This window comes from Eptatretus burgeri, chromosome 8 (assembly GCF_056783735.1).
Source record: "Eptatretus burgeri isolate ZD-2024b chromosome 8, Ebu_testis_v1, whole genome shotgun sequence".
Classification (NCBI taxonomy): domain Eukaryota; kingdom Metazoa; phylum Chordata; class Myxini; order Myxiniformes; family Myxinidae; genus Eptatretus; species Eptatretus burgeri.
In genome coordinates, this window is record NC_140968.1 from 12,113,420 (window position 1) to 12,126,429 (window position 13,010).

Sequence of the window (13,010 nt, forward strand, 5' to 3'; positions counted from 1 at the left end):
GGGATGGACGCCGTGCCATCACGTCCATTGTAGGAGGGACTGGACGCCGTGCCATCACGTCCATTGTAGGAGGGACTGGACGCCGTGCCATCACGTCCATTGTAGGAGGGACTGGACGCCGTGCCATCACGTCCATTGTCGGAGGGGATGGACGCCGTGCCATCATGCTCATTATGGGATGGGATGGACGCCGTTCCATCATGCCCGTTGTGGGAGGGGATGGACGCCGTTCCATCATGCCTGTTGTGGGAGGGGATGGACGCTGTGCCATGTCATCGTGCCCATTGTAGGAGGGCATGGACGCCGTGCCATCACGCCCCTTGTGGGAGGGGATGGACGCCGTGCCATCATGCTCATTATGGGATGGGATGGACGCCGTTCCATCATGCCCGTTGTAGGAGGGGATGGACGCCGTTCCATCATGCCCGTTGTGGGAGGGGATGGACGCCGTGCCATCACTCCCATTGTGGGAGGGGATGGACACCGTGCCATCACTCCCATTGTGGGAGGGGATGGACGCCGTGCCATCATGCCCGTTGTGGGAGGGGATGGACGCCGTGCCATCACTCCCATTGTGGGAGGGGATGGACGCCGTGCAATCATGCCCATTATGGGAGGGATGGACGCCGTGCCACCATGCTAGTTGTGGGAGGGGATGGACGCCGTGCCATCATGCCCATTGTGGGAGGGGATGGACGCCGTGCTATCACGCCCATTGTGGGATGGGATGGACGCTGTGCCGTGCCATCACGCCCATTGTGGGATGGGATGGACGCTGTGCCGTGCCATCACGCCCATTGTGGGATGGGATGGACGCTGTGCCGTGCCATCACGCCCATTGTGGGATGGGATGGACGCTGTGCCGTGCCATCACGCCCATTGTGGGATGGGATGGACGCTGTGCCGTGCCATCACGCCCATTGTGGGATGGGATGGACGCTGTGCCGTGCCATCACGCCCATTGTGGGATGGGATGGACGCTGTGCCGTGCCATCACGCCCATTGTGGGATGGGATGGACGCTGTGCCGTGCCATCACGCCCATTGTGGGATGGGATGGATGCTGTGCCGTGCCATCACGCCCATTGTGGGATGGGATGGACGCTGTGCCGTGCCATCACGCCCATTGTGGGATGGGATGGACGCTGTGCCGTGCCATCACGCCCATTGTGGGATGGGATGGACGCTGTGCCGTGCCATCATGCCCATTGTGGGATGGGATGGACGCTGTGCCGTGCCATCACGCCCATTGTGGGATGGGATGGACGCTGTGCCGTGCCATCACGCCCATTGTGGGATGGAATGGACGCTGTGTTGTGCCATCACACCCATTGTGGGATGGGATGGACGCTGTGCCGTGCCATCACGCCCATTGTGGGAGGGGATGGACGCCGTGCCATCATGCCCATTGTGGGATGGGATGGACGCTGTGCCGTGCCATCACGCCCATTGTGGGATGGGATGGACGCTGTGCCGTGCCATCACGCCCATTGTGGGAGGGGATGGACGCTGTGCCGTGCCATCACGCCCATTGTGGGAGGGGATGGACGCTGTGCCGTGCCATCACGCCCATTGTGGGAGGGGATGGACGCCGTGCCGTGCCATCACGCCCATTGTGGGAGGGGATGGACGCCGTGCCATCATGCCCATTGTGGGATGGGATGGACACCGTGTCATCATGTTCAAACATCCATACTAAGGGAACATTACATATCCACATAACATGACAGTGTCACAAGTCACAGATGTGAGATTAGCATCATGAATGGATCCCTTTTCGTATCAATATCTGTTTTATAAAGTAAGAATGACACGAGCGTCAGATCCTAAAGGACGTAATATCATAATAAACTCCACTTTCCAAAGGCCTTCGTGACAATGGAGCTCTTTTGCATTGTATGGTTGTCTGTTCGTACATCTCCGAGTCATCGCAACTCCTTTGCAATCACTAAATAATCACTCGACTGTTCACTCGTTTTGCAAAATTATTTCTAACCACAAACCAGGACAAGTTACATTTTCCAGGTTTTGGTGGATCTTTGCAACGTTCGAGATAAAGAACATCAGATACCAAAATACTGCAGCACATTATTATTGCACCATCCGTCAAATGTGAATCCCTCTCATCAGATCAATAATTATTCTCCCGTGATCACCGATTAGAAATCTTCCATCATCAAGGACCAACGAATTAGTGATTTTTTAAAAAATTGTCATCACCAGAGGTTTACAAAGTAAGAGTACCGGGACGTTTACACCGCTCCAAACAATGGCACAAAACACATTTTGCCAATGATATTGATGCAACAAAGCATCAACTTTGAGATTTGAGCATCAACTCGTTGATCCAGCAGCCTTTCGGTTGAAACAAGAGCAATGACAACTCCCTGACTTGCTCATAATCAAATGGTTGGGCCAATCGGGGCGCAAGCCTGCGAGCTGATAATCGACAGCAATCTGAAAATATACAGGAAGATGAAAAAACAGAAATATGTTACCAGCAACTGATCTGGTAAACAACTCTCTTAAGTGTCAAGACTGTGATGTTTTCCCCAGTGGTGAGGGAAGGAGGGTGGAGAGAGGGGGGGGTGGAGGGGTACTAGTCTTAAATACACAAGATTAAAAAAAAAAAAAAAAAAAAAAAAAAAAAAAAACTTCATGGTGCGAAACTTGCACAACAATCGAAACAATCTCACATCTATCAGAACAAAAACCAACAGGTGTTTGATCGAACCCCATCACAGGCTGGTCCAACACAGGCTTGGTTTATTGTTATCACCCAACACATGGAGTGCACCACAAAGGAAAGCACTCGAAGGTCCACCATAATTGACCAACATTTTTATTGAAGAAAAGCAAGGTCAGGACGTCTTGACTCCCACAGCTCGAGTGCCGGGCCCACGGCGTCGGCCGCTGCAGATACTGCAGCTCTGTGGACAACACCACGTGGAACAGTCAAGTCGTGCCATTGGTCTTGGAAACAAATGTACATTACAACTTGCACATACTGATAGCAGTCAAAATGCTATGGAATGATGTCGTACATCTGCTAGTAACCAGCTATTCATTACTTACGCATCCTGGGGTTAAATTCAGAAAATTAAAATTGAGAGAAATGTGAAGGGACGATGAGAGGAGACACATATGAGGTTAAAGCAGATAGCAAGGAATGGGGAAAGTATGGGGCAAGGTTTGGACGGAGATAAGAGTAAGGGGAGCAACGAGAAGGGGCATGTACAGAGCCCAAGCTGAAGTACCTGGCGTTGCCCAGGAAATTCAATGAAAGATGTATCTAAATATTTCCTGCATCACAAATCGGGGAATGTTGAACTTATGGTTTCGTATCCCTTCTTTTAATTATTTTTATTTTTGAAATACCTGCACAACAAATCACTACAACCTCAACATACGATCTTCACACAACATATCACTCGATCGTTCCCAGGAAAAACCCAGGCAGTGTATAAGAACATACTCACTCGAGGCCTGATACGGAGGTGTTTTAACAAACTTGTGCAAAACAATCTTTTTGATAATCGGCGCACATGTATGCACTATGATAATTGAATTTGTGTTGTTGACAACAAATCATGATATACTGTTACGAATCTGGCAGCCATTTGCACACAAACAGACAGCAGTCCTCGCAGTTCAGTTATTTCGATAAGTATGTGTTTATAGTCAGGGTCCCGTCCTTCTGTGTAATGGGTTCATTTCATGTGTGCGCTGCAGGTTTCTTTTATAGTCAGGTTTTTTTTTTTTACATCTTCAATCAACCCTTCGTTCTTCACACCATCGCCCACGTGCAATGTGTCACGTACAGGGGTGAGGTTCCCTCCTCCCACCGGACCTCCTCCAATCAGGAGGCTCATCGCCTCAGCTCCGACTCTGCCCTTCGTCCAATCAGGAGGCTCATCGCCTCAGATCGGGACTCCATCCAGAAGGGTGGGAGTTGCCCCGCTGAGCGTGGGCCTGTCCAATGAGGGACGGCCGGCGAATCGCGTGACGCAACCGTCCAATCAGGAGGCGAGTGGCCAGGGGAAGAAATTCCTCGGACCTCGCAAGAGAGAGGAGTAGAGTGGTTGTCAAGGAGAGACTAGAGCAGTCATCGTGGCCATTGCTCTTGGTGTGCATCGTTAGAGTCGTCGGCGGTCATGGTCTGCGGTCTTTTGCAGGGCTCCTCGTGGTAGTGGTGGTCAAGCAGCCAGGATCATGGGCTCGGTGGATTCCGAGTCGTGGGTTTGAGTCCCACCGTGGTGGGTTGGAGTCTGGTGTGACCGCACGAGGTGGACAGGTACCCAGCCAGACCTTGACTCCCCAGCTGACCTATCCTCCTTGGCTGGAGGGTCCAATAAAGACCCGACGGGGTCCATTTCTTTTGGGTGTGTGTGTGTGTCCGAGGGCCCCGTCCTTAAGTAGAAATTGCTAAGTGTTTGTTTTTATATAAATTGCATTTCTCATATTTTAACTCTGATTTTTGTGCTCCCCTGTCCCATTATAAATAAACCCCCAATTGTTCAATGTACCAGCTCGTTGTCTGTCACTTTCTTTCATTGGTTTAGCATGGTGCGTATTGGGAATTAGGGAGGCCGTGTGCCATAATTGTTCATTTGGACCGACGGACTTTGGTAATTCTGCTCGGTTACACCAGACCGAGGTCGCTCGAGTGACCCGGTTCGACAGTCCGTTGAGGGTGTGACTTCCCCTATAACTTGATGACGTGGGTACTTAGGTATATTGAAATTTGGCTATTAACCCTACCCCACGCTGTCAGAGAATTGGCGAGCACGGTCCTCAAGTGACCGTGACCTTCGGAGTTGTCTGAAGGTTACGACCTGCAATTCCGGGTGTTCGGTGGGAGACGGCTCTACTGCTCCACTTGGCGGCCGTTCCTCGCCACCGACCCCCAGCCCACAACAATACAACCTCAACATATGATCCTTACTAAACATCTCACTTGATCACTCCCGGGAAAAAGACGCAGGAGGTGTATAAGCACAAGACCCGATTGATGCGTGAAGGCCAATTATCGGATTTTTTTTTTCCTCTCTTTTTTTTCTTTTTTCGAATCCAAACATACCCCTCGACCTTCTTCTGTATGAAAGAGCAGGCCACGCAAAGTTTGATTGCACTGATTCCTGCAGGGTCCAAATGCATAAATGAACAAACAAACAAACTTTCCTTATATATTCGATTCTGGAGTGGGAGTGAATGCTCCCATTTTAATGCATTTAATTTGACAGTTATTTGCGCAAAGTGTTGATGTTGAAGACAGTTAAATGCATGCATCCTTCTGTTGACAAATTCGGAAAAATGTCATCGGTCAGCTACCGAGAACAAGTCCCAAGCTCTCACTGTCCCTCCATAAGGATCGGCTGTTGAACCGATCAGCTTACTTCTCCAGTCAATCGCTGGACCTCCAAGGCCTCACTATCTGTCACAACCTGTCTTGAGTGGCCCAACTCTCCAAACTAGCCTCAAATTCATCCTCGTTAATAAAAATCATTAAAGAGCATGAATTTGACACTGAGATGATAGAACGTGTAGAATGATGCAGGAAGCGTGGCGATTACAGTAGCCTTTGGTGTCGATAGGTTGATGACCACGAAAAACCATCCCAATTCAGGCCATTTGCTGAGTTCCATGTGTACAATGCTATAATACTGCAATTATTAATCGTGAACTCCTTCATAGCTCATCTGAGGTCCTCCCTTGTGGAATTTCGAAAATTAAAATGCTCTTGGCTGCAATTCTTTTGCTATTTTAAGCCTGTGGTGACAGCCCACTGGGTGCTTAAACATCATGCTTACCTCCGATCATTGTGTTACACACGTGTGAGCACATAGCGCATAAGCAATTACGTCCGGCAATTGTAGAAAGCATGAGAGCAGAAACAAAAACAAACTAGAAAATGGAATTTTATGCGAATGCATCGATAGATATGCCTCTGCCCACAATGGATGTCAACCCACTGTTACGTTACATTTCAATTAAAGGTCCCTTGAGATAGAGAGAGATAGATAGATAGATAGATAGATAGATAGATAGATAGATAGATAGATAGATAAAGAGAAAGAGAAAGAGAAAGAGAAAGAGAAAGAGAAAGAGAAAGAGAAAGAGAAAGAGAAACAGAAAGAGAAAGAGAAAGAGAAAGAGAAAGAGAAAGAGGAGAGAGGAAGAGAAAGAGAAAGAGAAAGAGAAAGAGAAAGAGAAAGGAGAGAGAGAGAGAGAGAGAGAGAGAGAGAGAGAGAGAGAGAGAGAGAGAGAGGTGGAAGACAGATCAACATCAGATATGTCTAACTTGAGTTATGGTCTGCAAAATGATTTTCAAAGGGCACATGACCTTCGACCTGTTCAATGTAAAATTTAATCAGTTCATCTTTGCATTACAGCCCAAACGCGTACCAAGTATGGCTGGAATCTCGAGTGGTTTCATAAGTTATTACAGTAACACAGATTTTCAATTAAAAGGCACTTGACCATAGGCCATTGACCTTTTGAACCCAACATTTAAATCAGTTCATGTTCGTAACACAATCCATAGTTATTGCCACGTTTGGTCAAAATCCCTTAAGTGGTTCACCAAGTTATCCGGCAACGAAATCTGATACTGTGAGATAAAGGTCACATTAACTCTGACCCCAATAATCCAATTAGTTAATCTCTGTCAAAATACATCTTTGTTCCAAGGTTGGTACAAATTCCTTGATTGGTTCACAAATTATCAGTCACAGACAGATGCACGGATAAACCGAAAACATCGTGCCTCTGGCATCTTTGGCAATGGGGCATAAAATGAGACAGAGAGAGAGCGAGACACGGACAGACGGACAGAGGGAGGGAGGGAGGGAGGGAGGGAGGTAGAGAGAGGTAGAGAGAGGTAGAGAGAGGTAGAGAGAGGTAGAGAGAGGTAGAGAGAGGTAGAGAGAGGTAGAGAGAGGTAGAGAGAGGTAGAGAGAGGTAGAGAGAGGTAGAGAGAGGTAGAGAGAGAGAGAGAGAGAGAGAGAGAGAGAGAGAGAGAGAGAGAGAGAGAGAGAGAGAGAGAGAGAGAGAGAGAGAGAGAGAGAGATATAATAAATAGTATTTTCAGTTTTTTTATTTTTTAGATTTCGATGTTTCACAAGAGCAAGGTTAGAGGAGCTAAGCGGGGCAGAAGAGGAACAGCGGGGGTTCAGGGGAAAGTTGGTCATTACGAGGTCCAGGAGTGAGAGTACCACTTGCAGAGATATGGGAAGTTCACAGATCGGATCAGACCAATGAATTTGCAGAAGGATTTAGCGATTGTTCCAGGGATATCTCCCAACCAACTTGTGTGGTGCAAATTGAAAACACCATGGGAGAGGAGATAGCTGTGATTTCTGGTTACTTGTTGGTCCATGTTTGAAGAAAGATGTGTAAATGGAGATAAACGCTTTTGACGACATTGCAGAAATTTGAACATCGAGGGGATATCAGTATTTTGACTATAATTTGCCAAGTGCCATCTCATTTTAATCAGGACTGACACAGGCTGAGACTGGGACTAGCTAAAGTCTCTCCCCTGCCCAACGTAATAAAAATAGATTTCCGTGTTTCACTCCCATAAAAAAACTGGATCGACAATTAAAATCATTTTGCTTGAGCTCATGAAGCCGTCGACCACAGGATGAAATCCGACATACAGTGTTGATTTGTCAGTTCTCTTCTAATGTCCTTGTAATTCACGCAACTAAAGTACAATGATGTCTCCTAATGTCCTTGTCCTGTATATAAAAAAGTTCCACCATGAGCCTTCAGTCACTGTTGAAAAAAAAAAGCATCAGGTTATATACACTACCGGTCAAAAGTTTTAGAACACCCCCATTTTTCCAGTTTTTACTGAAATTTAAGCAGTTCAAGTCCAGTGAATAACCTGAAATGGTACAAAGCTAAGCGGTAAACTGCCAGAGGTTAAAAAAAAAAGTTTGGGTTACCAAAAACTGAAAAATAATGTAAATTTCAGAGTTGGTGAAAAAGGTCCTTTTTAGGGAACAAGTAATGGGTCAGCAACTGCAGCTGTTCTGCAGCAATGGAAGTAAATTAAACCTTGAAAGTTGATGCAAACAATTCCTACAGGTGTCCCCACTTTTTTGATTAGTTACAAACCCTCTGTCTGTATAAAAGCAGTGTTGGAACGTTGTTACACTCTGAAGCATTATTTGGACAATATTGCACTGCAGGAAGTAGTATATAGGCACTCCTCACTTAACGACCTACCTGTTTAACGACCGCGCAGACTTACAATCAGCTCTCCGACCAGTCGGTATTGTACGCTGTACGAGAACTTTGGTTGTGGAAACGGCAGCGCGGCGTCTCAGCGTCAAGCATCTCATCTCACATCACCCTTTCTCAGTCTCAGTCTCAGTCTCGTTCCTGCAGTCGGTCGGTATTCACTACACTAGCGTTCGCAATCTCCAAGACTACATATTTCGTCTATAAATTTGTACTTTATTGTGCACCCCATAGTGTAAGATGTCGGTGAAAAGGAAGAGCATGACTTCACCTGGAGGAAGCGCCAAGAAACAAAGGAAGGCTATCGATCTTGAGATGAAAATGAAGATCATAAACGACTATGAAGCTGGTAAGAAAGTTAAAGTGAGAGCATGAGACTTGGAGCTGGCACATTCGACCATTTTGTCGATCTTGAAGGATAAAGACAGAGTGAAAGAGGCAGTGAAATCATCAAGCTATTAGAGCTGATTTCCTCTATTCTGTTTCTTACAGTATACAGTACACTACTGTATAAGCATTTATAAATATATCCTCGCTTATTGACCAATTCGCTTAGTGACCTAGTCGTTGGAACGGAACTCGGTCGTTAAGTGAGGAGTGCCGGAGTCCTATAAAATTCCCATCCCCATAAAATACTCATCCGGATGGATATTTTATACATAAAATACTCATCCGGATGAATATTTAATGCATTAAATACTCATCCCCCCCCCCCATAAAATATTCATCCCCCCTAAAATTTATCAAAACTCTTTTTACATAATGCATTAAATACTCATCCCCCCCATAAAATATTCATCCCCCCTAAAATTTATCAAAACTCTTTTTACATAAATACAAACTTTATAGCATTATTACATCATGTTACCTGTAATACATAGTTCCTATATGTCTATCCAGGTAATTATAACACACAGGGTGTCATCTGTGTGGGGACTGTGACCCTGGGGGCTTATCAATACAGGTGAGAGATAGGTGACACTGCATGTTGACCAGCACACAGGTGTGGCTCAGCTTTACACAGGAAAATAAACAGCCTTATAATTAATGATAGTTTAAACAAAGCAATACACTGAAGTTTTAAAACTATTTAAATCTTAAGTTTTGATAATTCACAAAAGGTTATAATAATGCAACTGGCATTGGTACTCTGAATGCTGAATTTTGTAAAGTGTATTCTGAAAAGAAGCGTTATGTTTAAATTTTCTTGATATGACAGTTGATTTCTGACATTTTAATATATCGACCTCTTCCCCAACAAAAAAGAAGTAAATAAACACAGTTCAGTTATACAATTGGCGAAGGAACTTGATTTATACAGTACAGTATTTTAAGTGTTATTGGAAAAGAGAATGTTATTTTGTAATTTTCTTGATAATATAGTTGAGTTCTGACATTCCCCCCAACCCAACAAAAAATTATGACCAAAATCAGTTGTAGAATTTTATATGCCCATCATTTTAATGCAACTCATGGAACTATATGCTTACATATTTATATGTACATATAAATGTCAGGCTTTTAAAAAAATTGTTACATTCTCTTTGTCATTTTTTAATTGTGAAAGCAACTTTTCTGATATTTGTCTTTCCACAAATTCTAAATTCTAAAAACAACACCCTAATTATTTCACTACTAGCTGAAACCCCGTCACAGATGGATTCCGTTCATTCAACCACCCTCACCAGCTCACACACACTCGAGGGACATGGACTGGACAGGGTGTGCTTGCCCCCGCCTACTCATCCCCCACCCCTGCTCCATTCAATTTGCTTACCCCCGCCCAAAAATGTAATTACCCCGGCCCCGCCTCTTCACTCCCCGCCCCCCGTCTCTTCATCCCCCGCCCCCGCCTCTTCACTCCTCGCCCCCATCTCAACGAAAAGTGTTTATTCTGCTTCAGAGTTGAAAGTTGACTATTGCCACTATGTGCGATGCACTCTTACAGGTACGAAGTTTCTTTCAGTCCAGGTCACAGTACCGACAAAAACGTGACGCGACCGCTAGGAGGAGCACAAAATTAGTCCTTCAGTATTAATAAATAGAAGATAGATAGATAGATAGAAGATACAGTCGACGCCGCTTTATAAATCCACGGTTATAAAATCCAGCCGCTGATTGTGACCAAAATGAGTTGGAACGGAATTTTACATGGAGAAATCCGCCGGATAATAAATCCACCTGCTTGGCACGTGCGTGGTCTCAACCTAAGCTTGATGTAGTATGCGCTGCCGCAGAGTGGAAAAAAAACCCAACAACAACAGCAACTGGTGACGGACTTCGAATCCCACCGCCGCTCAAATCCCTCCGACCCCGAATCCCAATAGCCAAGGGAAGAAAGCGACGACGAACCCGAGCCGATGCCAACAGCGGCAGAGATGCGGACTGCACTCGCCAAATTGGACAGGGGACTGCAGCTCTCAGGTTTTGCCCATCCCGATTTCCGCCATGTGACGGATTCAATAAAGGAACATTTGCGCAATCCTTCCCTCCCAAGTAAGTGACCTTGGAGAGATTCTTTTGAACAATCCCCTTGTCACCGTTTGATAAATCAATGTTTTTGTAGCATAAAGCAGTGTTTAACGACATTCGCTTTTTGTCTTATCTATCCAGTATGTGGCTGAAAATAGGTTCTCCGCTTAATAAATCCAGCCTGTTAATAAATCCAAATGGCGTGGTCCCATGGTGGATTTATAAAGCGGCGTCCACTGTACAATGTTTCTTGTTACATTTTTTGTGTCCAATTCACATGCTGAGGTAGTCACCATGTGCAGAAGACGATTTTACATTGCAGACGCTATTTTCGAGGAGTGGAATTGGTAATTACACCTCTCAGCAGTAACATTCTGACGACGGACGTAATGGCGTCAGAGAATAACCGATGATGTCATGACGTCCTAACGCCTCTTAGCGGTGACGTCACACGTCGCCATGTAAACGAATGTAAAACGAAAAGTGTTTATTCTGCTTCAGAGTTGAAGTTTGACAATTGCTACTATGTGCGATGCACTCTTGCAGGTACCATGTTTCTTTCAGTCCAGGTCACAGTACCGAGAAAAACGTGACGCGACCGCTAGGAGGAGCACAAAATTGGTCCTTCAGTATTAATATATAGATTAATGAGCTCATTAAAGCTTGTGTACTAGACTAGACTTACCATGCCAGAAGTATGGTTTGTTGACAATTATTGATACAATTAACTGGATAACACCAAGTGAATGGGATGATGGTCACTGAATGGGAAGTGATGGAGACTTTGACAGATATGTTGTTTTTGTAACTAGAAGTTTATAATGTGGCTGGTCAGGTATACATGTACATATTACTTCGTCACTTGGACGTCACCATACATGCTTAATACAGCAACGGTGCAACATGGAAGTTGATTTTTTTGGTGAGATTGCAACCTTCTTGCAGAGTGACCCAAACAAAATACAATGGCCTAAAAGAGTACTGGTGAATAATATTTATTTTTAAAGGATAAGTTATGTAATTTATCCTAACCCAACTGCTGATTTGTACTAAAAAACAAACCTCTTTTATGTTTTAATTGATGTTTAAAATCATGTATTTTTTACCTAATGTTGATAGGATAATGTCAAACTATTTTTGATTGTTACAAAATGGTCAATCAATTTAAATTGACATATTAAAAAAAACTTTATATAGAAAAATAAGCCTTCCTCACAGTACAATGCAATAAGCTTCAATATTTCATTGATTTGGTAATCACATCTCATTTATTAATTTTCACACTGCAAAATAATTGTAAGTAAAATCTTTTCACATAAGAGAAGTACATAACATTTTAGGAATCTGCGATCAATTTTCAATTTATAGGATTAGCATAGATAGGTATACAGTATCAATTAGAAAGATATACTGAAAGGGTAGTTATACATTTTATGGGGGGTATAGATAGGCATTTTATGACTGCAATATAGGGTAAGAAATGTATTTAATGGCTTTACAGTATTGGTAGATGGTTATTTTCTGAGGGGTAGATGGTTATTTTATGGCCACAGTGAAGGGAAGATTGTTATTTTATGGAGCTAGATGGGTATTTTATGGCTACAATATAGGGTAGATGGTTATCTTATGGAGCTAGATGGGTATTTTATGGCTACAGTGTAGGGTAGATGGTTATTTTATGGAGGTAGATGAGTATTTTATGGGGGTATATGGGTATTTTATGGCTACAGTTAAGGGAAGATGAGTATTTTATGGGGGTAGATGGGTATTTTATAGGTACAGTATGGGGAAGATGGTTATTTTATGGGGGTAGATTATTATTTTATGGCCACAGTAGAGGGAAGATGGTTATTTTACGGGGGTAGACGGTTATTTTATTGCTACAGTATAGGGTAGATGGTTATTTTATGGAGGTAGATGAATATTTTATGGGGGTAGATGGGTATTTTATGGCTACAGTATAGAGTAGATGAGTATTTTATGGGGGGTAGATAGGTATTATATGGCTACAGTATAGGGTAGATGAGTATTTTATTATAACTTTTCAGTTTCTGATTCCTAATTCCATCATCATCATCATCATCATTATCATCACAACTCAGTTTCTTTTTCCCAATTCCATCATCGTCATCATCATTTTCGTCATCATCATCATCATAACAACTTGCATTCTTTTTCCTAATTCCATCATCGTCATCATCATTTTCATCATCATCATCATCATCGTCATAACTCGCATAACTCTTTCTTATTCCTAATTCCATCATCATCATCATCATCATCATCATC

At 44.1% G+C, this 13,010-nt stretch overlaps 1 protein-coding gene across 4 annotated transcripts in view; it reads right to left on the bottom strand.

Moving 5' to 3' along the window:
* Positions 1-2,207: 2,207 nt before the first annotated feature.
* The window catches only part of VPS41 (VPS41 subunit of HOPS complex), a 142,941-nt gene continuing 132,138 nt past the window's right edge, over positions 2,208-13,010 (bottom strand). For 3 of the 4 annotated variants that reach the window (XM_085890885.1, XM_085890882.1, XM_085890883.1), the window contains one exon: positions 2,208-2,929. In XM_085890885.1, the coding sequence (XP_085747011.1) occupies positions 2,861-2,929 (69 nt within the window). In that variant the 3' untranslated portion in view covers positions 2,208-2,860. The remainder of the gene's footprint in view (positions 2,930-13,010) is intronic. The other variant, XM_085890881.1, reaches the window with a different exon arrangement.